Source organism: Epinephelus lanceolatus, chromosome 23 (genome assembly GCF_041903045.1).
Source record: "Epinephelus lanceolatus isolate andai-2023 chromosome 23, ASM4190304v1, whole genome shotgun sequence".
In the NCBI taxonomy this organism is placed as follows: domain Eukaryota; kingdom Metazoa; phylum Chordata; class Actinopteri; order Perciformes; family Serranidae; genus Epinephelus; species Epinephelus lanceolatus.
In genome coordinates, this window is record NC_135756.1 from 7,266,127 (window position 1) to 7,291,710 (window position 25,584).

General features: G+C 40.7%; 3 protein-coding genes across 3 annotated transcripts in view; 2 read left to right on the forward strand and 1 right to left on the reverse strand.

The window, feature by feature from the left end:
• Window positions 1-999, forward strand: part of lamb1b (laminin, beta 1b) — a 46,441-nt gene extending 45,442 nt beyond the window's left edge. Inside the window, exon 33 of the mRNA XM_033614934.2 lies at window positions 348-999. Within this exon, the coding sequence (XP_033470825.1) occupies window positions 348-484 (137 nt within the window). The 3' untranslated portion in view covers window positions 485-999. The remainder of the gene's footprint in view (window positions 1-347) is intronic.
• A 945-nt stretch (window positions 1,000-1,944) lies between these two features.
• On the forward strand, window positions 1,945-9,529 carry LOC117249527 (forkhead box protein M1-like). Its single transcript, XM_078165422.1, is given in 9 exon segments — window positions 1,945-2,300; window positions 2,827-3,312; window positions 3,422-3,573; window positions 6,427-6,618; window positions 6,737-6,865; window positions 7,088-7,147; window positions 7,553-7,601; window positions 7,712-7,884; window positions 8,313-9,529. Coding segments are annotated over 8 exon segments (2,010 nt in total). The 5' UTR covers window positions 1,945-2,300; window positions 2,827-2,864; the 3' UTR covers window positions 9,120-9,529.
• A 3,828-nt stretch (window positions 9,530-13,357) lies between these two features.
• Window positions 13,358-24,195, reverse strand: eri1 (exoribonuclease 1). Its single transcript, XM_033614238.2, has 7 exons — window positions 23,809-24,195; window positions 21,471-21,652; window positions 19,252-19,468; window positions 19,085-19,168; window positions 18,888-18,997; window positions 18,673-18,787; window positions 13,358-14,436 (listed from the first exon to the last, which is right to left on the reverse strand). The coding sequence occupies exons 1-7, from the start codon at window positions 23,881-23,883 to the stop codon at window positions 14,194-14,196; spliced, it is 1,026 nt and encodes a 341-aa protein (XP_033470129.1). The 5' UTR covers window positions 23,884-24,195; the 3' UTR covers window positions 13,358-14,193.
• Between the last annotated feature and the right edge of the window lie 1,389 nt (window positions 24,196-25,584).

Sequence of the window (25,584 nt, forward strand, 5' to 3'; positions counted from 1 at the left end):
CAATTTGAAACTGAGCTCAGACATTCAGTGCTATTTATTGTTTGAATAATCAATGTAATTGGGAGACACCTGGGCAACAAAACACACCTGTCAGTCACATGTTCCAATACTTTTGCTCTCATGAAAAATGGGTGGGTTCAAACAAAAGGTGCTATCTTCTAAGTTGTGTATCAGATCCAGATGTAAATACCTGGAAATAAAAGCTGAAATGTTGATCTCTTGTCCCATATTCATCTTTTGATGTCAAACCCAAATATATTCAGTCTACAACAAAAATAAAAGAATTGGCCTCACTGTTCCAATACTTTTGGAGGGCACTGTACATATAAATATATATCTGATTCCAGAGTTGGAGAGTTCCTATGAAGCCAACCAGGCGATCCTGGAGGCCAAAGCTGCAGAGCTGGCTGAGTTGGAGCAAACCGTCCGTCGGATCCTGGAGGAGATCAGCTACAAAGTGACACTGTATAGTACCTGTCTGTGATGATCCACCTGGACGCTCCAGCACCTCAAACTCTTTACTGTCCTCTGGTGTACTGTCTGGGATTTTAATAGTGCCAAATGTTTTTAAATTACTGCTCCCACATGATTCCCAGAGTATTTTATAGCTTTCAGGACCAAACACTGTAATATGTTCGACACTGTCGGTGCCAACAACTTAACATTCAAGTATACTGGACATCTGTGCCAAAAAGAATTTTAACAATGGAAACAAGTTGTAAAGCTGCCAAAGACCGTTAAAGTATTAAAGTAATGAGTCCCAAAGGAAACCACTAAAAGCCAATGTGACCTCAGAGCTGGAAGCCAAGAATGTATAGAGAATATAGAACAATGTATGAGATACTACAATCTGTGTTTTTAAACATGACTGAACATATTTGATAGAAACATTTTTATACTTCATATGCCCAGAGATATGATTATTATGTGGACCAAAAAGCATTTGTGAATGGTTTTGTGACTATGAACAAATATTAAAATTTGATTTGAAAATTGGTGACTACAGATTCCCTGTTGGTCTTTTTATTGTATGTTTTTGGCAGATGGTAGAGTGTGACTTGTTATACACATATCTCCCCAGGTTTTGATCAGGATTCCATTACTTTTACCTGCATTAATCAATATTTTGATGTTAATAGTTTCCCTCAGGAAGATGTTTGGCAGAGGAGGTAACCCACCAGGATCCTTACTGATCTATAGGAAATATACTGAGTAGGTTCACAGACTCTGGGCTTCAGTTACCTCTCTTTCTGGAGCTGAAAACCCAGAGTTTCATTTAGGGTTAACAAAGGCTACTCAGAGTTTGTCTGCAATAGCTACCCCGCTGATCTAGTCAGTCTGCTAGAGTAGACCTGAAAACTAGATGGTTCTTTTTACTCCACCATAGCAGGTAGTGTGAATCTCTAAACTGTCTAAGTGTCTCCATAGTAGCCTATAGTAAATGCCTTTCCATAGATGTACATCTGTTTTTTCCCATCTGGCTGTCAACATAGGCCTATTCATTCATATTTCTATTTTTGATGACAACTTTGATGCAGTGCGACACCTGCTGGTCATTTTTAATAACTACTTTTGGCGTGCTTGCTGTCATGTTGATAGTTTGACTGAGAGCACACGTCACTGTTCACGGTACATCCTTAAGAAAACTTACTGTAGAGCTTTAATTTTCATGGTCTATCAGCTGCACATTAACAGGCAATACAATAAAACGCTGTTGCATTACTTCATTGCCTGTCTGTGTGGGTCGAGGTCTGCAGAGACATCCTGCTGGCGTGAAGGCCAACAGGTAACCTTATTTTGAAAGGCACAGCCCAAATGTAAGTGACAGAGCACGTTAGCCAATCAGAAGCAAGGGAGCGCTGAGAGCCCGCCCACCAATCACGAAATATGGAGGGGTAAATTTGTTTATTGAGATTTATTAGGATCAGAAAACAAGAAATTGAGCTGAATTTCGATTCTTCTTCTTTTTAATTTTTGCCAAAAACAACTTGTTTCTGGTTTCTGTCAGTTATTCCCAGAAAACTAACGGTTAAAAGGTACCTTGGTCCTAATGGGCGGCGACAACGTATGTTTAATTCTTTAAAGCAGAAACGATGTAGGGTCATTTTTTATCAGCCCAATTTTTATATGAGTCCCAACGGTTTGAATTATATTTGAGTAGTCAGATATTCATATAGACGTTGGCAGCTTGCCAGGGAATCAGCGGTGAACGTTACATACAGTACGTCACAACTGCTAACATGCTAACGACTTTTTCTAGAAGGTGTAACGTTAGAAGTCGCCCGGAAACAACTGATCCGGTAGGTTGCTAAACGGAGCAATTACACAGGTAAAACCCGGATTCAAGGACAAAGTGGAGCTGGATTTCATCTGTAGGTTTATTGTTAACTTGTCCCACCGGTGTACATTATGTTCTGACTGGTGTTTGATATTAATCGATTACTTCGTGTTGATCTCAGTCGATTAACGCACAGAGTAACCGTTTAAACTGTTGACTAGCTAGCAAATTAGCATTTTTGCACTACTTAACACATACAGAAACGTCTGCTGCTATTTGTTCACATATACAGTATACTATTATATATATTTATATTTTATATTTTATACTTTAAGTATTAGTAAACGTCTTTATCTGTTGTGCTTGTGCATTTTATTCTGTCACCATGGGATAGTGAGAAACGATTCCTCTGTATGTCTGGTACATGTGGAGAAATTAACAATAAAGCTGACTTTGACTAAAGCTGAATATTTCTCCCCCCCAGTGTCAGGAAGCTTTCAAACAGTCTTTGTTTTTAATGGATCAATATCTTTGTTATTTTTGTACAGAATACCAGTGAACACCAGGGAGCACTTTGAGTGATTTGATGACCATGGGACGGAGCCCGAGGAGACCCCTGATCCTCAGAAGAAGAAAGTTGCCTTTCCAGCAAAATGATCCTCCAGCGGCCGAGCCGCAGAGCCAAGCTGATGCTTCAACCTTCAAAGAACCTCCACAATCAGCTGCCAGTCAGAGCTTCCCTGATGGCATCTGCATTATGGATCACCCCTCCATGTCTGACACACAGGTGGTCGTCATCCCCAAAACAGCAGACCTTCAAGGCGTCAGCGGGGCCCTCACGGCCAAAGGCAAGGAGTGTGGTGTCCAGGGGCCAAACGAGTTCATCCTTCTGAGTGGGAATGGCGGCCTGGATGGTGGATGTTCATGTCAGGCTGCTGCTGACGGGGATGACGCCTCCACAGCTGGACAACCAGTGGAAGCAGAAGCTATGTTCAGCTCCCCAGATGCTAAACCTCTCACTGGAATTAAAGCATGTACGGAAATCTGATTTTTCAAGTATATTTGTGGAGTTTTAAAGTGTATTTTCCACCTCTTTAATAGCACTGACTTGGTAAGCTAACTTAAACTGCTTTTCTCTATCAGTGAATAAGGAACTGGAGTGTGGCCCTTTAGATGACAGCCTCACCAATATTCAGTGGCTGGGCCAAATGAACATGTGCACCATCAAACCAGATCCTGCCAAGAAGACAACCAACAAGGAGAACCAAGCACCCTCGCAGTTACAGACTCTTCAGGTCAGCTGCTCCTTCTTCCAAGCTAACACATCCATAATGTAATTTTGACTAGTTATAAAAGGAATTTTAGATACTCCAGATATAATCGTACAGTACCACCAGTTACAACTGTATTTCAGATATCTTCAATGCATTCTTACAAGTGACAGTTCCAGGCCAACACATCAATAATTAATTTTTCTACTTTTGATCTATAATGTAAGGACAATTTTAGATATCTACACTGAGTGTTTGCACTAGTAAGAATTGAATTGCTGATATGAACAATTGGCATTTCCTAGGGGTGGGGGAAAATATCGATACATCATAGTATCGCGGTATTTTTGTGGTATCGTCGCACAGTGCCAAGTATCATTTTTTATTATATGAATTATTAAGATTACAAGTACAAATTGAATAATGAAATCAGTTGTTTTTTAAGTCCGCTACATATGTTTTGCTGCAGATAAAATGACTGAAGTCAAATAAACAGACTGACAACTTACCTTATTGGATAATACAGATGCAAAATTTTCCTTCTGAGACATAATTTCCAGTTGAAAAGAGATATAAATCACAATATATTTTATCACAATACTCAGCATATCACAACACGTTTAAAATTGCAATAACATTGTATCATGACTTTTAAGTATTGTGATAATATTGAATCGTGGATCCTTTAGTGATTCCCACCCCTAACATTTCCACTTGTGAAAACCAGTTGTAGATGTCAGTAATTAACGTTTTGACTTGTGAGATTGACTTGATATCTTTAATTGGAATTACTACTGGTCAGAATTGAATTTTAGATGTAAAAAATAAATAATTTTCACTTTCACGACCAATTGCCCCCACTGAACTGAACCGGTTTGGTGATATGTCAGACATATCAAATCAAATCAAATCAAACTTTATTTGTATAGCACTTTTCATACATTGAAAATGCAGCACAAAGTGCTTCACAGAATAAAAACATACAACAAAAATATTACATACATATTGAAAACCCACCCCCACATATAAACACACACACACACACAGTCAATATAGTCAATAACATGGCTGGGCACTGAGGAACCAGGTGAAGAAAGAACCACCTATGGGGAGCTCATCCACACTGAGAGGTGTCATAGCCTACGGCCATAGGGAGCGCCACCACAGAGACCACCCCGACCCAGATAGACCGGGGTGGACTCCACACATGGTGCAGAGCCCCCCAGTCCTCCAGACCTGAGGGATCTCCAGGACGACGTCCCCGCGGGCAGCCCGGGCAGACCGGGCACGCCTCTCAGCGTGGAGGCCCCCCATGAGGAAACACTGGAGCTAAAAACTAAAAGACTAAAAGGCAATATGATGAGATAAAACAAGTATGAGATAAAATAATAATAAATAAAAAAATAAATGAAGATTTAGAAACTTAATAATAATAAAATGCATAAAGATTTAACAAATCATTTAAAAGCATTAGTAATTAAAATAACATATAAGAATTAAAAGAATAAAAGAAATCAGTTAAAAGCCAAATTAAAAAGGTGAGTCTTGAGCCTCCTTTTAAAAACATCAACAGTCTCTGCGGTCCTGATGCTCTCCGGCAGTCTGTTCCATAAGTGAGGGCCATAATGGCTGAATGCAGCCTCCCCGTGGGTTTTTGTTCTAACTTTTGGAACAGTTAAAAGGAACAGTTAAAAGGCTGGTGCCGGAGGACCTCAGGATCCGTGAGGGTTGATATGATAAAAGCAGGTCAGATAAATAAGATGGCCCAAGACCGTTGAGACATTTAAAAACTAATAAAAGAACCTTAAAATCGATCCTGAAACACACGGGGAGCCAATGCAGCGATTTTAAAACTGGTGTAATGTGCACCCTGTGTCATCAGGAGACACGGCGATCTACAGCTGTGTGTCATCTGCTTAACTGTGGAAGCTGATGCCGTGCCTCCTGATGACGTCCCCAAGGGCAAGCATAAATAGATTAAAAAGACGTGGACCTAAAATTGACCCTTGGGGCACCCCACACCTAATTTCATGCGTTCTGGAGGAATATGTATCCATACTTACAAAGAAACAACGATTTGTGAGATAAAAGCTGAACCAGTTAAAAACAGTACCAGAGAGGCCCAACAGGTTTCTGAGTCTGTTTAATAAAATGTGGTGATCTACTGTATCAGAGGCGGCGCTTAGATCCAGTAGTACCAAGACTGTGAGTTTTTGTGAATCTGCATTCAACCAGCAGGAATGCAATAGTTGATATCAGAAATTACATTTCCACTAGTCAGAATCCTTTTTCAACATGTAGAAATTAAACTGTAGATATTGTTATTCTTACTAGTGAGAAAGGAAATATTGATATCTATTATTAAAGATATCTATGAATCAGTTTTTTGCTAGACAAAATGTGTTTTCTACATGTGAAATTATATTTGAAACATGTCAAAATTGTTTTACAGATATCATAAATTAACATTTTGTCATATCAAAATGTCTTTTCCACTAGTGAAAACTAAGTCACAACTAGTCAGCCCTGTTGATTAAATGTTAGATCTTGTCACAGTGTAACTGCAGACGTAGACGTCTCCACACCTTCCATAACAGTTGATAAAGTAGTAGCTCAAATAAGAAAGCTTTAAGATCTTATGTGAAAAAGTTTGTTTGTAAATTACTGAAGTAGAGTGTTAGTCGAGTGACAGTATGTTTGTTTATTTTATCATCAGTCAGATTAAAGACGTTTCCATGCATTAAGATTTTGTAGAAATCTCTGTATTGTCCAGGCTCTGTTTAAAGTGATCACGTTAATCTAAAATGATCTGTCTACAGTTTATTATGTGTCTCATGTGATCAGGCCTCCATTTCTTTTTCTTTGTTTCATTCACAGGTGCCAAACCCACAGTTTGATGCAGACGCTGTCCAGCAGCCCATGTCAGAGAGGCCACCATACTCCTACAAGGCCATGATCCAGTTTGCAATCAACAGCCGAAAGACCGGGAGGGTGACCCTGAAAGAGATTTACATGTGGATCGAGGACCACTTCCCTTACTTCAGAGAGGTGGCCAAACCAGGATGGAAGGTACTTTACAACTCAAAACCAAATATAGCATTTATAGGTGCATATAATAGAGCAGATGGAAGTGTTTGAGTGTCTCTTACTGAAACATTAAAGATTTGTTTGCTCATTATAATCGCAGAATTCCATCCGCCATAACCTCTCTCTACACGACATGTTCATTCGTGAGACGTCACCAGATGGGAAAATTTCTTTCTGGACAATCCGGCCTGAGGCCAACCGATGCCTCACTCTTGATCAGGTGTACAAGGTGAGCACAGCTTCTTATTTCTGTCCCCCTTTTCACATTCTTCCACCTTTTTATATCGAAGGATTCCCTAAAACTGACTTGATTTTTTTTTTCTTAAGTTGTTCATAATTTTGTATATTTGATATCATCATTGTCGTCCGTGGTGTCAGGGGATTGTTTTGGATCTTTGTTGTCCAGTCTTTTATGATTTTCCTCACTCTCATTCCACATCTTTCTCCACAGCCTGGTTGTGACCCAATGACCGCTCCTGTTCCCGTGCCAATGCTTTTATTACCCAACTAAGTAAGATGGCTTTATCTTTTTCAGTTCTCTAGGAACAGTCTTCATCTCTGCAGACAGGCAGGAGAGAGTAGAAAAGGGACAGGAAATCAGACGTCCACTTTCACTGTCACCAGAGCCTTTGACCCAAAGAGTGCAGCTGCAGATGGAGGGCTAAGGTGTAGGGAAATCTTTCTGTTACAGGAGGAGAAGATGTGAGCAGCAGGGACGCTGAGGCTTTGTCTAACAGTAATGTGTAGGGACAGTCTAACTTTGACTTTTGTCTGTTGTAGCTTGCCAGACCCTAAAACTAGGGAGAGAACGCAAGTTGTCACTGAGTGTAGTCAGGACAGAGAGAGCACAGTAAGATCACTCAGGCAGTGTGCTTTAACTGTATAAAGTGATGTTATGTTATTTTATTTTTCACAGAATCAAAGGAGGATCGTTCCTGATGCAAGAAAGGCGCCAACTAGCTCTGGTGAGTTAACAGATGGGGGCACGAAATGGGTTGAAGGGACTAAAAAAAGCAGCTGGAAGTCAGCAAAATTGACATTTGACATTGACAGTTGTTGTCTCTTCTTCACTCAGAGAGAAGGATGAAGCCTCTTCTCCCTCGAACTGATTCCTACTTGGTTCCCATCCAGCTCCCAGTGGCCTCCTCTGTCTACCTGCCATCCTCGTTGGCCCCGTTTCCCCCGTCCAGCTCGCAGCAGAAACAGAACACTTCGCGAGGAGCCAAGAGAGTGCGGATAGCTCCTAAGGTAAACATTTGAGAAGCTAAATATGACATCTTAAAAATACATTTTAGATTTTTCAGTATCAAAAGTCATATGGGATCAGCTTTGCAGGAAAAATATTGGTTAAAGGGATAGTTCAACATTTTGGCAGATTCACCTATTGCCGTAATCCCTATAGTCATATGAGTAGGGACATTACCTTTAATTGTCAGCGCGTGCTGTTCTGAGATCAGTGGGGCAGAGCTGCCCGCTGAAATGGAGGTGAACGGTACAGGTCCAGGTACAGCTGGCAGCGGTGAGCAGCTAACTCAAAGAAGAACAGTGACTGAAAGTGTCCACAAATAAGTGAAACATTGACTTCTGGGAGCTCCTTAATCTCCGAGCCATAAGACAGGGATGGTAAATGATTGTTGTTACTGGTAGAATCGTAAAATGTATTGTATGTCCGACAGGTGACGCAAAGTGACGCCCCAGCTGTGGTAATGTATCCTCAGAAGAATAAAGACCTCAAGGTGGAGGTGAAGGAGGAGCCGGTATGGGTCCCCATTAAATTCGAGACTCCCAAAGCCCCCCCAAAGAGACAAGCCAGCAGCTCCCGACGCAAACAGCGCCTGGTTCCCACTGAGCACGAGGAGCCCATCCTCCTGTGCCTTGACAATACTTTCTTTGACTCTGGTGTAGCCTCTGACACCTCAACTTTCCAAGACTCGCGAGACGCCGAGCCGGACGAGCCCCAGCAGGAGCAGCAAAGCCCCGATCAGGACTACTCCTTCAAGACCCCCATAAAAAGTAGCAGCCACCTGACCTCCTCCACGCCTAGTAAGCCTCCCTCTCAGGTCTTACCCGAGCCGTGGAAAGTGACCCCTGTGGGCAAAGAGAGCCAAAACATACTGGACTTCAGCCCCTTTCGCACACCAGGTGGCCTCGCGGTCACGCGGCGGCGTGACTACACCACCTTCAGCTTCAACAGCACTCCCTTTGAAGAGTTGCCTCTGTTTAACTCCCCCAGAGAGCTGCTCACATCCGCTCCCTCCAGAGTGACCGGACTGACAGACTCTCCCATCGAGTACCACAGAGGCAGCTGGTCCAATGAGTTGCTTCAGGCACCCGCTAACCTCTCGGTCACAGAGGGCCTGGCCCTGGGTACAATGAACGTCAGCCTGAGTGAGATTCTCGTGAACGTTAGCTTCACTGGTCTGGATGGTGAGGACTTGGATATAGCCAATATCAGCTGGTCTGACGTCATCTCTCAGTTATAGTAGCCGGAGGGACAAAACGCATTTCATGTACAGGGACGTAGAAAGAAAAAAGATTTCCGCACACTGTTGCCAAACTTGCAAAGTATTTAATGGGACAAGGCAGCTACGTTTCGGTCATTACAACCTTCGTCAGGCAGAGGTCTGTACAGGGACGTGTCAAGTTTTCCAAAACACTATAGGAGAAAATAGGAATACTGAGGGGAACACTTTAATTTTACTTTCCTTCACGTTAGACGTTTCTCTCCACCTACTTTCTGATTGGTTTCATCACTTATTAACAGCTCCTTTTCGTCACTCTTATTTCTATCTGTAAAACTTGTTTGCTTTTATCATTTCTCCTGTCATAACTGTCCCTACTCTTGAAGGATTTGCAGGAGAAATATGTCTGTATGTATGTATATAAACACCAATGTATGTCGATTTGCACATTTTAATAAATAATTTAGCTTTGCATATGTAAATGAGAAGATAATATATTCCCTGATACGCCAGCGAGACGCCTTGGCAGCCTCTTGGAAACAACTTGTAGATTGTGATGCAGGATTGTTAGCAATAAAAAAGGCAAAGTAATACACATAGCACTAACAGCAGTAGGATTGTGTCTGTACATTAATCGTAGAACCGTCTTCACCACTTTGAGATCCTGAGTGTTCATCATTAGTATGCCATCAGTGGGCACTTTGTTCCTGCAGAGGGACATTTGCCACTGTCCTCTCTATTTCACACATCAAGTTCTTTAAGAAGTTCGTCTTTGTTCCAAAATGACGCATCAACAAATGTAACACTAAGCAAATTAATCACCCTCTGCTCTCTGTTAAGGGTAACGTCTGTATTTTACAACCTGGACTGCATTTTCCCATGACTTTGTGTCAGTTACTAATCAGAAAAACAATTTTTGAAATTGGTCCGGTATTGAGTGAGTCAGCTGCAGCGAAACAAGCTGCAGCATAATCACAGTGGGCAATTGAGCACCGTCAATTTACATCCACTAAAAGTGTTTGTTTTTGCCACTGACAGGCTCAGATTATTACTTCAAGTGTCTGACAACATTATGACATGGCTCCCTCTAGAGGTCGACCACTTTGTTACAGAGTAAGATCCTTTTGTATAACCAGAAACGAACCAGAGGCCTGTACTATGAAACCAGTTCAACTCACCCAGGATATCTTTCCGTTATCTGGCTTGACTCACCCTAACATTGACCGTCTGGATAATCAGTACCACAAACTTGTTCAGTTAACTCTATGTTTTCCAATCCAGCCACGGTGCGTTCATATGAAAGAGGCGGCAGTCTTAATTACAAAGGGACATCATCAGAATCATGAGCCATGATAGTATGACTTACTGAAGATGCGTCTGCATCTATTGGGCAAGCGAAAGCGGTAGACGGTGACATAGTAAATTGGGACCCCGGTCAGAGTGAGAGCGAAGCTTTGCCCAGTGTTCCAGGGGTACGAGACAGGCCCACGATGAAGAAGCTAACCACCGTGAAGATGACTGCGATGGCCAGGGGCACCTTAGGGTCATCAAAAAGAGCAAAAACACAGTGCAGTGTCATTTTAGTGTACAGTTTATAATGGAGAATGCTGTACAGTTTGACACACTGACCTTGAAAGGTCTTGGGTGGAATTTTATTACGACATTTTTGGTCAAAGCTCACACACATTGAGCATTAAAGTTCATTCTTGACCTTGGAAATAGTATTCTGACAAGAAAAAGAATTTTACCAGTAACAGCACAGCAGGCATTGGTGTATGTCTGCAGATGTGAATCATGGAAAAGACTGGAGGCCAGTGGCCCTCTCTGGCTCCCACAAACAGCATCCTGCAACACAAACAGACTTTCAAGGCTGTCAGCAGTCATTCTTGGCTGATTTAAAACCCACATATAGATGACTATAATAATCTTTGTGTGCCCAATTACCTGGGTGCCCCAAAGAAGCCACCGTTAAGTGCTCCAAGGCAGGATAGGGCCACAAGGAAGGGAATCACAGAAGCCAATCCCTGAAGAGCACGGTTGGCAAACGTCTGCAGAGACACAGGATTAGACCCACATTTATACACATAGTGCATATTTCTCATGGATTTCTTTTTAAATGCAATAAAGCACTAACCACAGCCACGGCATCAGACACCAGCAGCTCAGCCGGAGTCATCATCAGGCCTGGTTCTACGAAGGTGCATAAGCATGCATTGCGCCCTTACTTGATGTGTCTGCATGCTCAGTTGAAAAGAGTGAAAAAAAAAAAAAATTTTTTTTTTTGAATTGTCCGTACCAATAACCAGAAGAATTGCAGGTGTGTAAAATCCAACAGACTTGTACACAGACATTTTGCAACAGCACACATTCAACATGGTCATTTTGCAATTACTCACATTTGACATGGTTGTTCGTTCTTTGGTCCATGTCCCTCTCGAGGACATTTCACATAACTGGTGGAAAGGTGGATCCAGGGCGGATGCATGTGTTCGTCATGTAGGTGATGAACTCTTCCATTGCAGCGTAGTGTCTAACAAGACGTCTACAGCGTCTGCCATTGACAAGTGTGTTAAAGTTCACCTGAACCAGAGCAAGTGGTAGGTAACCCAGTGTCATGAGTTTGCAGATGACCCGAGCAAGAGTGCGGTCTTGGTTCTAGGGAACAGCCAATCTGAGCTCTTGGATCTTCCTTCACAGGGATTGGTTGAAATGAAAATAACAACCTCCAGCCGTGGCTTGAGGGAAGTCCGTTTCCAGTGCTGTCTTCAGGGAATTTTCAAAGTTGTAGACGACAAGTTGAGGGCGCCAATTGTGGTGGGTTACTCGTCGGATGGCCACTTTGACAGCTTGAAGTACTTGCCTGTAGTGTCCAATGGTTCTCTGCTCCATAAGCACATGAACAAGAGGCAGTACAAAGCCATGATGGTTTCCCAATATGGTAAAACACTGTCTGTATGGTCGAGGGCAACTCCTAAAGGTGGCATCCATGTAAATTGATCTGCATTGTTGCAGCAAGGTCAGATTCTCATTTGTTGCAAACACAGTATGCCCCAATCATTGTCAGCATGTAGCAAAAAAAGGTCTTCGGCCCATGTTTGGGCCCATGAGCCTGTGACCTCCACTTCATCCACAGTGGCTGGGATCTCTGGCATTGCCTCAGACCTGGCTCTCTGCATTGCTGCACAGATTGACTGAAATGCCGGTACTGGTGGTCTATCACCTCCTCCTTGGACTGCCTGACAACGTCGCACAAATAATGCATTGTAAACTCGTCTCACTGGCACCGTTGGATCCTGCCTCACTTGAACCACATCTTGTCGGAATTGAGCTCTGCTGACCATGGCTTTGTCCTGGGGGTGTGTATGGTCCTCCTCATGGAATCCAATCACTCTGATAACTGGATCGTCATCCTCTTCATGCAGCAGGTTTGTGTACACCTTTGCTCTGCAGTTCTGGCGCCAGCAATGCCAATGAATCTTTTCACCTCTTGTTTCATGTTGGTGGAAACCGAAGTTCTGAACAACTAAAACCTTTCCTCCACAGTTTCCAGGGATCAAGCTTCCATGAATAGCAGCCATTTGAGCAAACACTGTGGACTAATCAGCACCAATGGGGCATGGCCTTGAATCGTGATCAAAATATGAGGGGGCCGGTCCTGTTCGCTTTAACTCTTCACCAAATATCATGGAAATCTGTGTTGTAGTATTTATGCAATTGTGCATTTGGTTTTTCAAACTGTCACAATAATAACATGCGCACAAAAAATCTTAGAAATGTGGGAACATTTTGAGAAAACTCGGAAGCACTTTATAGTAACCATCCATAATAAATAGTTGGGAACTTATAAGCCCTCGCAAAAGCGAGCTATAAGAATAGGGCACAATGTGGGGTACTACGAACACACCAATGCATTGTTTCTAAAATCAAGGGCATTGAAGTTCAGACCTGACCTGGCTGACTGCAAAATTGTACAAATTTTGTATAAAGCAAGGCAGAATTTACTTCCAGGAAATATTCAAAAAATGTTTGGGGTTAGAGATGGAGGGTACAACCTAAGAGGGAGAAGGAACTTAAAACAACCAAGTTTTCGTACCACATTGAAAAGTATGTGCCTATCAGTCTATGAAGTGAAACTGCAGAATAGTTTACCAGTGGATATTAAGTACTTAGTTACATTCCTAATTTTAAATGTTTTAAACCCCCCAAATCACCACATTTAAAGACCTTAAATATGTTAAATATGAACAAAGATGACAAACTTATTTACAAGAACATATTTATTTGCATTTTTTGGCAATCAGAAGAATATATGTTCCTGTTAAAATAGAGCATCCTCCGTGAAATAAAATTCAGCATTACAAAAGATGACTCCAACAACACAGGATTTACTCTTACAGTACTTGCAACAGATAAGACTTGAATTAATTCAGCTCTCCATCCATCAGTTTGTAAAAATAACACCTGTACTTGCACCTGTATTTGTGTAATGACAGACAGTGTACTCTCATGACTGTACAGTGTGATGTTATGGCTCTGTTGTTAATGCAGCACTTCAAACCACACAGCAATAGCAGCCGAAACGTGTCTAGATTCTTGTGTGTGTAATATTTGCACAATAGTAAGACAGATGTGGGGTTTAAGGCTAGAGCTGACACTGATAGATAATTGTTTTATTTTACTGGCTCAAGAACATTTAATGTTTTCTCAGAGTTGTATTCTTTGAAGCAAAACTTAAAATCAAAAACTAAATCCACGCCATCATGGGAGAACTGAAATCAGCATTTTGTAATTTAAATGTTAGCAGCTTGGTAAGGCAGGGTGACAACACTGAAACTCATCCCACAACACACTGGAATGATCTCTGGTTTTAGACATCTGGTGTAAAAATAGATCATGGTCAGAGAGGAACCTTAAATCAAAACTGACCCTATTTATTGGTCAAATATACTTCACCAACTACAGCTTTTAAGCTATAGAACAAAAAAATGTACAACTGGACTGTGAAAGTGCTTTGGATCTGTTTTTCTTTTTGTTAACTCAGGAGTCAAGACAATTCGAGATAGACTTCCTGTTTGCACAAGCCTCAGTTCTTGGTTTACTCCCTGCTCCGGGGGCCATGTGGTGGTGGAGCTCCTTCTACAGGAGCTGAGCTGGGAACGGACAGCAGCTGGCCGGCGTGTATGCGTTCGTTGACGCGCAACTGACACCCATCCTGCAGCATGCGAAGAGCTATCCTGGCAATGTTGCGTGAATCGTCCAGCCCAGAGTGAGGACGACCTTCGTACTTAAGACCCATCTTCTCCAACATGGTGCTCAGCTTCGTCTGTGTGCGGGGCACCTGGGGGACGAAAACAGCTGGTTAGTGGTTGCTGTTGTTTCTAATTGGGCCTAAAGTAATTTAAAAACCATTAAGATCCTCAAAGGGACAGTTCACCACAAAAAAATATTTCTCCTCTTACCTGTATTTGTTCACAAAACCGGTTATTGAAGTGAGGTAGGGAGGGCGAACAGAAACACATCAAACTCCATCATATTTGTAAAACTAGAAAAGCACTCAGAGAGTGCAGACCTCCGCCAAGTAGGTGATATTCCCTCCCCCTCTGCATCAGATTTTGCAGCCTGCATCACAGTTAGGTTATTTGCATCACTATCATTACTAGGTTATATATGTCTTCACCATGGAGACACTGTGGTGTATTTATTTTGTACCAACACAGAATATAATGTTTTTTTGTATTTTTCACTTTCTTTTTTTCCAACACAGAACATTAATTTCAACTTTAGAATTACAACAATATTTAGCAAGTAGAGCAAGACGTGCTGTCCGGCCACCAGATGGCGCTATTTTCATCATCTTTAGAAACTGGAATTGCTGCTGAGGCTATCAGACCATAGACTTTATTATTTTATCCACTTTGCTTCAACCGATCACCACCAAAATTTTATCATGCATTCCTTGCCCCATTATCCACCTTTCCTAAAAATTTCATCAAAATCCGTTAATAACTTTTTGAGTTATTTTGCAGACAAACAGACCAACGCCGGCGAAGACGTAACCTCCTTGGCGGAGGTAAAAATGATTGATTTTTGGCTTAGTGCTAGTGCCCTATCATGTAAGCGCTTGTTTTTGCCACTGACAGGTTCAGCTTGTTTTTTTTTTTTTACAGTGATATAATTAGTTACTAGTGTCTGGTTGCTTTGGCGATGGCGATTTCTGTAAAGTTACTGGTAAAACAAAAAGCTCTATCTATGTATGGATCCTTTCTATAACAATCTGAGCCTGTCAGTAGCAAAAACAAGAACCTGTAGTGGACGTAAACTGACAATCCAAACATGCCCCTGGTGTTAACATTGCAGGCTGTTTTGTGGTGCTCTAGCTACCACACCAAAAATTTGTTCCCATTAGTCACTTCAACACAAAGACATGGGAAAAAGGGTCCAGATTGAAAAATACCAAAGTTACCCTTTTAATGAAATGAAAAAGATCATATGGAATGTTTTTGACCTTCCATGTTGACAAATATTTGTTGTTGTCATCATTAAGTTTCTGTAGTAAAACATTAAAAGGTATAGTTTGGATTTTTTGAAGTGGGGACGCATGAGGTACTTATCCATGGTCAGTGTATTACCTACAGTAAATGGTGGTCAGCATGACCCAGTTTGAATAAGCAGACAGGAGTAAAGTGCAAAACACACCGCTGCCATACGCCGCGCCTCAAAACGCCCGCCTCCATTATATTCTACGAACAAACCCACACTGGCGCCGGCCAATGCTGCGAGAAAAGCCTTTTATGTACGTCTCGGCCACCGTAGTATCAACTCAAAGGGATGCTTAATGTTATTAAGTTTTTCAAATTTTTAATAAGACGATTTTGATAAGAAACTCACCCGTGAAATCCAAGTTGTTGTTGCCTCAAAGTTTTTCCTCTTCTTCCGTTACTAGCAGTTGGCAAGTAACAAATTACAGTACAGCCACCTAGCGGGCCGGGGTGGGAAATACATTCGACAGTGCCGCTGCCAATGTGTGTTGGGGGGCGGCACTTGACGGCCATAGCGCGGCGCTGGCGGCAGTGTGTGTTGCACTTAACACCACAGAAGCTAAGCAATGAAAATTCATCAATTTAAATGAATACTATATTTTAAATATTTTTACTACTTGCTGTCAGACAGCCCCTTTCCGATGGGGAACTGAAGCCGTTATATTGCTGTCTTGAAAACCACCAAGCTCCTTTGACAAAAACAGTAATTTTACCTGGCTGAACATAAAACTGCTGGTCTACTGCCGCCTCCATCAGTTAGTTAGTTTGTGTTATTGTGTGACATCATCGTCTTAAATGGTTAGTTCAGATTCACCAAAGTCACACAGTAACAAACAAACTAACCGATCAAAGCAGCGGTGCACCAGCAGCTCCTGTGTTCATTGAGGTAAAATGACTGTTTTTGTCAAAGGAGATTGGTGGCTTTGAAGAGCGCACAGATCACAGCCTCAGTTCCCCATTAAAAAACGGCTGCCTGATGGCTAGGTGGTGAAAATATTCTTGATATAGAGTACACTTTAACTGATAATGTTGTTTATAGGTGGCTAACACACATTTTGCTGCTGCCCCTGTCCACAGCAATGTATCACTTAGCTTCTGTGTCCATAATCCTGTCTGCTTCTCCAAACTAGGGGTGTGCCAACCAACATCTAGTGTAGGTAAACATGAATCTCATACAACCCCACTTCAAAAATTCAAAACTTTCCCATAAACCAGAATGTGCTTGTGTTCCTCTTTGTTTCTTTACAAACTATTTTCTTCTGTATAGCACTGTATTTGTCCATGACTGAGGAGTAAGTGTCTGTTTTTATGGGTATGTCTACAGTACAGGCCAAAAGTTTGGACACACCTTCTCATTCAATGCGTTTTCTTTATTTTCATGACTATTTACATTGTAGATTCTCACTGAAGGCATCAAAACTATGAATGAACACATGTGGAGTTATGTACTTAACAAAAAAAGGTGAAATAACTGAAAACATGTTTTATATTCTAGTTTCTTCAAAATAGCCACCCTTTGCTCTGATTACTGCTTTGCACACTCTTGGCATTCTCTCCATGAGCTTCAAGAGGTAGTCACCTGAAATGGTTTCCACTTCACAGGTGTGCCTTATCAGGGTTAATTAGTGGAATTTCTTGCTTTATCAATGGGGTTGGGACCATCAGTTGTGTTGTGCAGAAGTCAGATTAATACACAGCCGACAGCCCTATTGGACAACTGTTAAAATTCATATTATGGCAAGAACCAATCAGCTCACTAAAGAAAAACGAGTGGCCATCATTACTTTAAGAAATGAAGGTCAGTCAGTCCGGAAAATTGCAAAAACTTTAAATGTGTCCCCAAGTGGAGTCGCAAAAACCATCAAGCGCTACAACGAAACTGGCACACATGAGGACCGACCCAGGAAAGGAAGACCAAGAGTCACCTCTGCTTCTGAGGATAAGTTCATCCGAGTCACCAGCCTCAGACATCGCAAGTTAACAGCAGCTCAGATCAGAGACCAGATGAATGCCACACAGAGTTCTAGCAGCAGACCCATCTCTAGAACAACTGTTAAGAGGAGACTGCGTGAATCAGGCCTTCATGGTCAAATAGCTGCTAGGAAACCACTGCTAAGGAGAGGCAAGAAGCAGAAGAGATTTGTTTGGGCCAAGAAACACAAGGAATGGACATTAGACCAGTGGAAATCTGTGCTTTGGTCTGATGAGTCCAAATTTGAGATCTTTGGTTCCAACCGCCGTGTCTTTGTGAGACGCAGAAAAGGTGAACGGATGGATTCCACATGCCTGGTTCCCACTGTGAAGCATGGAGGAGGAGGTGTGATGGTGTGGGGGTGTTTTGCTGGTGACACTGTTGAGGATTTATTCAAAATTGAAGGCACACTGAACCAGCATGGCTACCACAGCATCCTGCAGCGACATGCCATCCCATCCGGTTTGCGTTTAGTTGGACAATCATTTATTTTTCAACAGGACAATGACCCCAAACACACCTCCAGGCTGTGTAAGGGCTATTTGACCAAGAAGGAGAGTGATGGAGTGCTGCGGCAGATGACCTGGCCTCCACAGTCACCGGACCTGAACCCAATCGAGATGGTTTGGGGTGAGCTGGACCGCAGAGTGAAGGCAAAGGGGCCAACAAGTGCTAAACACCTCTGGGAACTCCTTCAAGACTGTTGGAAAACCATTTGAGGTGACTACCTCTTGAAGCTCATCGAGAGAATGCCAAGAGTGTGCAAAGCAGTAATCAGAGCAAAGGGTGGCTATTTGAAGAAACTAGAATATAAAACATGTTTTCAGTTATTTCACCTTTTTTTGTTAAGTACATAACTCCACATGCGTTCATTCATAGTTTTGATGCCTTCAGTGAGAATCTACAATGTAAATAGTCATGAAAATAAAGAAAACGCATTGAATGAGAAGGTGTGTCCAAACTTTTGGCCTGTACTGTATATGCTAAGCTGTCATTGTAAATAAGGATATTCTAAGAAAGATGTTTACAGTCCTCTATCTTAACAACTATTAAACACACACACCTTGTAGAAGTTCCCGTATGATTTCCTGATGTTTATCCACTTCTTTGCAAAGTGAGGATATCTAATCCGGCTGATGCGGCACTGGATGTTCAGGAACTTGCTCATATCCCAGGCCCTGAAGATGACACAGATAAAAAATTAAGATTTCACATTATTGACAAAAAAAGGAGGACATTTAAGATCAGATTCTGTAGCGTTACTGAATTCAAACATACCCGTCAGTTAGGATGGCGTATTTATACTTTGTCCCGAGCTCCCTCTCCTGAAGCCAAGTGACGGCCCGCTGAAGGACTCCTGGAAACGTGTCTGCTTCATCCACCATTTTCTGATCAACAACACACTATTTTATTCATGTACACAAAGACAATGACACTGTCAAAGAAAACACAAATATAAACTGAGCTGAACCAACCTGCGTTATTCCTGTTAACTTCACACAGAAGTCTGACAGCTGTGGGTTTAACTCTGGTTTCACATATTCCTGAAATGAGTCCACCTGCAGAATAAATGACATAACATATTGATGAATACAAAACTCACTCTGATGATCAAAACCTGAACATCCCAAACTCAACTTACGATTTCTAAGGTGTGTGTGTTGACGAGAACCATGGGGAACTCAATGATTTCATGATGGAAGTCTGCAGGATTATCCTCTTCACACGTTGCCTCAAAGTCCACCACACAGATGTAGTCGTAGTAGGTGTCAGTGGGTCCTCCCTCTGTGGCAGACTGCATCAGCTTCTGCTTTTTATAGTGGCTCTTCAACCTCTTCTTCATCACATCCTTTACACCTCTGCACACACACAAAGAGAAAAGAGAGCAGGTTCAGGACACACTGTTATATGTTCTGAGGTTCAGTAGCTTTAAATAGTGGAGGCAGAAAAGTTTAGGAACTGAGATTTTCACATTTGAATTACATTTTTATGTTCAGTCTGATTCTTAATTTGCATTGGAATGCACTGTCAGCTTCTCATCTTCAAACTATTTTACTACCTGTAGATCATTTTTAACTGTACTACCACATACTGTATGTTAATAGGTTAAACTTTTATTACATTATACACTATATTTCTATATGAATACGGACAAACATTGGTACATACACCGTATCATAACATAATATTACACATCAGTCTGGTGTAGGGTTGCAAAGGGTCAGGAAATTAACAGTAATTTAACAGAATGTAAAGCCTGGGAATTTTTGCACAATATCAATATAAATAGTGAACCTTTTAATAGGGAAAAAAATCCTAATATTATCTTCCTGAGACCCTGTGTCCTCATATGAGGACAGCACATTTTGGGGTTACTGCATCTTTACTTCATTCTACTTAACTCAGACCCGTTGTCCTTGTTTGTGGACACTTTTTTGTGCCATCTAGTGGTAGTAAGAGCACAATACACTAATCCATGTAAAAACAAGATTGCAGCCATCTCTGCCAAGTCAGACTGCAGCTGATCCCGACAGGAAAGTACACAAGGTCCAAAACCTGATCACATTTTATGGCTGAGACTTGTTAACTGAAGACTAATAGAGTTTATAGTTTGATATGACAACAAATTCGACCAATTTATTAAGCAACAGTAACAAGATACGATGCTGTTATTTCGGAAGTACTCATTTGAGGACATTGGGACTTTATTATCATTGACTATGTTTCTTTTTCTATACTTAACAGGTCCTACTGATCCCAAATAGCTAGGAGAAATTAAAAATGCATAACAAACAAAAGTTAAGGTCTCAGGAAGATATAAAAAATGCACGGTACTGGCGAAGATCAAAAAACCGAACACTGGCATGGGTTTATTTGGAAAGAATTAGGTTGATTCACACAAGTGGAATTAACACAAGTGACAAAATAGATGTTATTTAACACTTTATTTTAAGTTGTAAACATCTTTTAAACAAAAGGTTATGGCATCCGTTACCCCCAATTTCCACCAGATGCGTGTTGGTTGCTTCTGCGCTCCGGCACGGCAGTTGAGCCGATAGGATTCAGTTCTAGTCAATGTGTGTGTTTTCACCGGCTGCAGCTGTGCTGCGTTCCGGCTCCGTCTCAGCTGCAGCACTCCGGAGCCCTCCGCAACAGATACGCAGGACCTCTATTTCTGCCGGACGCCAGAGCACAACGCAGCAATTCAGCACAGAGCAGATGGTGGCAGATCATATTTCCCTGCACACCTTGAAAACTACATAATGGGCAGAGGCAGGCCTGAAGTCAACAGGTCAGAGGTTTTCAGACGGCATTTCACCCCGTTGACACCATGGATGAGGAGATATTAATCATGGAGGTGCACCAAGATGTCTTCCGGAGCTGCACCGCTCTGCACAGCAAATGCAACCGGTGGGTGTTGACGGACGGCGGAGCACGCAGCGGATAACCAGCGCTGCCGTTCCGCAATGGACACGCATCCAGTGACAATCTCTTCCTCTTGTCTATCGCTCATCTTCTGCTTGGTGTGTGCTGTGTGACGGATTGCATGTGCATAGGGAGAGGGGCTGACTGAGAGCGTAGAGCAAGGAGCCGCTTCAGATATGCTTTTCTGAAGCAAGAGAAAAGTTGACATGTTCTTTACAAAAAAAAAAAAAAAAAAAAAAAAATCGCACGTCCTGCAATGTGACTATCACACATGTGCACATCACGGTTTTATATTTTTGGTTTTATATACCTCTTATTCATTATATTTATATATCTGTACTTATTTCTATCCTCGTGCTGTTGCAACAATTGAATTTCCCATCTGAAGATCAATTAAGGCTTATCTTATCTTTACCCCACTGTGATCACCATTACCTCGTGTCCAGCTGCAGCTCTGCTAACTTAGTCCGAAGCTCCTCCTTGGACATGCGGTTGATGTGTCCGTTAGCCAGAGCGATCTCTTTGTACACGGGATGACTGAAGTCATTGTTGGACTGAGACGTGGACACCTGAGGTGCAGATTCTCCAGCGGGACATATCCTGCTGCAAGGCTTTGTCTAAGGAGGAATTACATCAGTCAGTATGTGTCACAGAAACATCACATACAGAGCATTAAACAAGCTGTAGGTCAATTTTGTTTATCATAAGGGAGTAAAGCCCAAAAAGTGTCAGTTCATCATCTGTAAAGGTCCACAGGTCACAAAGGTCACTCAATATCTTTCGAAATTAGAAAACTGAAAAACTGAACTGAAGGAAAAACATTCTTTGGAAAGAGTTACGCCAAGATAGGCTATCAGAAAATCTTCAATGTTCTTTAGCAAAGTTTCTAAAAGTCTCTTATTGAGGTATGAAAGCCATTCTTCTCTCATTCCCTTTTGTAGTGTTTTGATGATGGTGGTAAATGTTTTTCTCTTACTTTGTATATCTCCATTCTAACCAAAGAAAGACTACTTCATAATAAATAATCTTCTTTTGAATCACACATTTATGTTCTGTTGTATTATACTATGATTATTCATTATATATACATGCAACTATTTGTAACACCAGAGTTACTTTTACTTATGATTTATCTTCAGTTGCTCTGGTATAGTTTCTATTTCAGCTTTATATGCCTCTTATTCACTACTTATTTATATTATTGTGCTGCTGCAGCAACCAAATTTCCCTTGTAGGGATCAATTAAGGTTTGTCTCATCTTATGATCCCTCAGCGTGAATGAATAATTATCATTTTCAGCCATTTTGTATCTGAATTATTTTAATCCCCCACTTTTTCTTTTATGTCCAATGCAGGGGAGGGGAAAGTGGTGTTTCTGTGCTATATGCATTCATTCTTTTATTGACTGACTGCTTTATTCCCAAACAAAATCAATCAATCAATCAGAGAACAATTAAACTTAAAGAAAAAAAAGGGAGAAAATGGGACATTTAAGTTTCTGTGCAGGTGATAATAGAATATTAAAACATGCTAAGACATGGGTGGAATGTAACACAGTAACATTACATTTTCTGTACTTAAATACAATTTTAAGGAACATGTACATGAAAGAAAAGGGTAGCAGGAGCATTACTGGTGTCCCTAAAACCAACAGTGCTCATGGAAAGGAACGCATAAAACAAACAAACAAGAGGAAAACTTACTGCCACAAAAAAAAGGCATAAATACTTCAGGTCAAGGTACTCAAGATAGCTTGAAAAATATGAAAGGCCTTTATTTCAACAGGCTAGGAACATTAATAATACACTGTGTGTGTGTGTGTGTGTGTGTGTGTGTGTGTGTGTGACTACACCCTGAGGAAGGCACAAGCCAATATGTGTTGGTGTATTTTTAATGTTTCTAGCGCTTTGAAATTAAGGTGTTTTATATTTTTCAAACCATTCTGAGTACCTAGACCTGGATTATTTGAAGTATTGTACACGACTGAAGTATTTCCATTTTATGCTCCTATACTTCTGCTTCACTTCATCTAAAGAGTAAATAATGTAGTATTTACTTCACTATATTTATTTGACACATTTAATTACTGGTTTGTAGATGTAAAATAATATTAAAATATTATCCAACATATCAACAAATTAAATAAGATGTATTTCTATAGATTAAGCTACCCAGCAGTATATGAAAATATTTCAATTTAGCTCCACATTAACCAACTGCAACAATAATGATGCTTACATATGAATACATCAACATTTATAAACAAGTACTGTATTTTACATGTACACTTCAATTAGAATCTACAGCTTCCGGTATCATAAAAACACTACAACTTATTGTAAACATGGAAATACAATGAGGATACACTGCTGCTCATACTTGTGTACTTTTACTTAAGATTTTAAAAGTAGGACTTTACTTGTAACAGAGTGATTCTACACTATTGTATTGCTGCGTTTAACATTTTTTTGACTAAGTTTTTCACCACTGCAAAAATACCATTGTGACCTTTTAACGCCCAAATTTAGAAAATGGCTGCTTTAATATCTGGTTCACACTAACACGTCAATGTAGGATTAGCTTTAATTTAGCATTTAGCGTTTAAATTGTAGCTGTATTAAATGTAACTGTGAACCAAGCACTTTTTCATATTAACCTGTGTGTTGTTACTGGATCTTTACACATTAGAAACTCAGCGTTCAATTGTTTGCATTTCAGTGACACCATCAGAACATTATCATGATGCTAACGTTAGCACGCTGCTAACACCAACCTTTTCGTCTTCTCTTGTGCTTGACATCTTCACATTGACGTCCTCGGCGTGAATGTTCTCCTTGTGCTCATCCATTTAAAGTGGAAGAAACTACTCGACGATTAAAAAACTATAATCTAACGTGGATTCGTGAAAATAACGTTTCAATATAACGGTTTAGCCGCACATGCTAACATTAGCTAATAGGACAGCAAACATTCCGGTGTCACTTCTTCACCGTCCTCCACTTTAAAGCCGCTCAGTACAACGTTGATTCATTCAGCTATTATTAAAACAGACGTCGAAGTTAATCGATATTGGCACATTTAATCGATAAGCTTATTATTTCAGCGCCAGGTGCAGGTACAGACGTGCGAGAGACCTCCGCAGCAACATTAAACTTTTTTTTAAGGTGAACGGTTATGACGACTTCCGGTTTGCGCCAAAACAGAGTGACGTGCACTCACTGCCGCCATCTTGTGTTGCGGATGATACAAACAACTACGGAATATGTTTTTGACACGTCTTTTCTAAAATAATAATAATAATAATAATAATAATAATGATAATAATAACAACATAATATAGAAGCTTAATATTATTATAATATTATTATTTTAATATTTTTTAGGGATTAACATCAATATCCATACCTGCAGATTATCTAATAGACACCATAACTTTTATTTATGTATTTTGATGAGTTCTTTCTCAAATTTATTTCAAAGATGTTAAGAAAAAAAAACATGTCAAATTGTGGCTGATGTTTGTTTATTTATTATATTACTGGCCTCTACATTATACACTGTAGTGTCTTGCCTGTTTTTAAAGTGTTTATTTTTTCCTTTCTTTGTAATTTTCATTTATTTATATTCATTTTACATCACTAAATAAAGCCATGGTTCTCACCAAGGGGTCTGGGGATCCCCAGGGATCCTTGAGGGAGTTCTAGGGGGTAATAATCAAATGAGTTACATGCTGATCTGTGATTAAATTGTGCATTTATTCTCATGTAAATCTAGATTTGGAGACAAAAATTCCAAAATGTTCATGTGTATATCGCCTTGTATTTCAGTCGGTCAGCTCCAGTTGTTTCTAAACATGCTATATAAATACTTAATTTGATTTTGCAGAGCTGAAATTAGACATAACATCTTTAGTAATGCAGGAGCTATTTGTTTGGTTAATGGTGGGTTATTGATGTTATCTATAAAAATAACCTGTCCACTTACATTATAACATACAGGTGTACAATATAAAATTTGTGTAATATATAAAATTATATGTTAATCAGACTGACTGACTTACTAGTGTTTATTATAATCACAGTTGTTTTCTTTACATCTCAAATTCGTATCTATAAATAACCTTTTTTTGAACATTAAGATGTTGGACACAGTTGATGTGTAATTTCCTGTCTGACAGCTAGGTGTCAGTCTCCTCTAAGTTTTATTCCCTGCCATGCATGAACACATACAGTGGATTATAATGTACACAGGCCTTAAGTCAATGTTCTTGACACAGTGCAGGTGTTTGACTCTAACCTGCCTTGGTAAATCATGAGGAAAATAACCCGTGGCAGAAACAGAGTGAAGAGCAGCAGGACAGAAAAGCAGCAAAACACTGTCTGAATAATGAATCTGAGGCCGGCAACACTGGATGAAAGATTCATGATCCACCAAACAGCTGGAACATGTTCATGAAGCTCTGACAGGTCCGTCAGTGTGAAGGCTTCTGGGATGAGAGAGTGTCTCATCAGATCAGATCAGATCAGATCAGATCAAAATCTTAATGGAG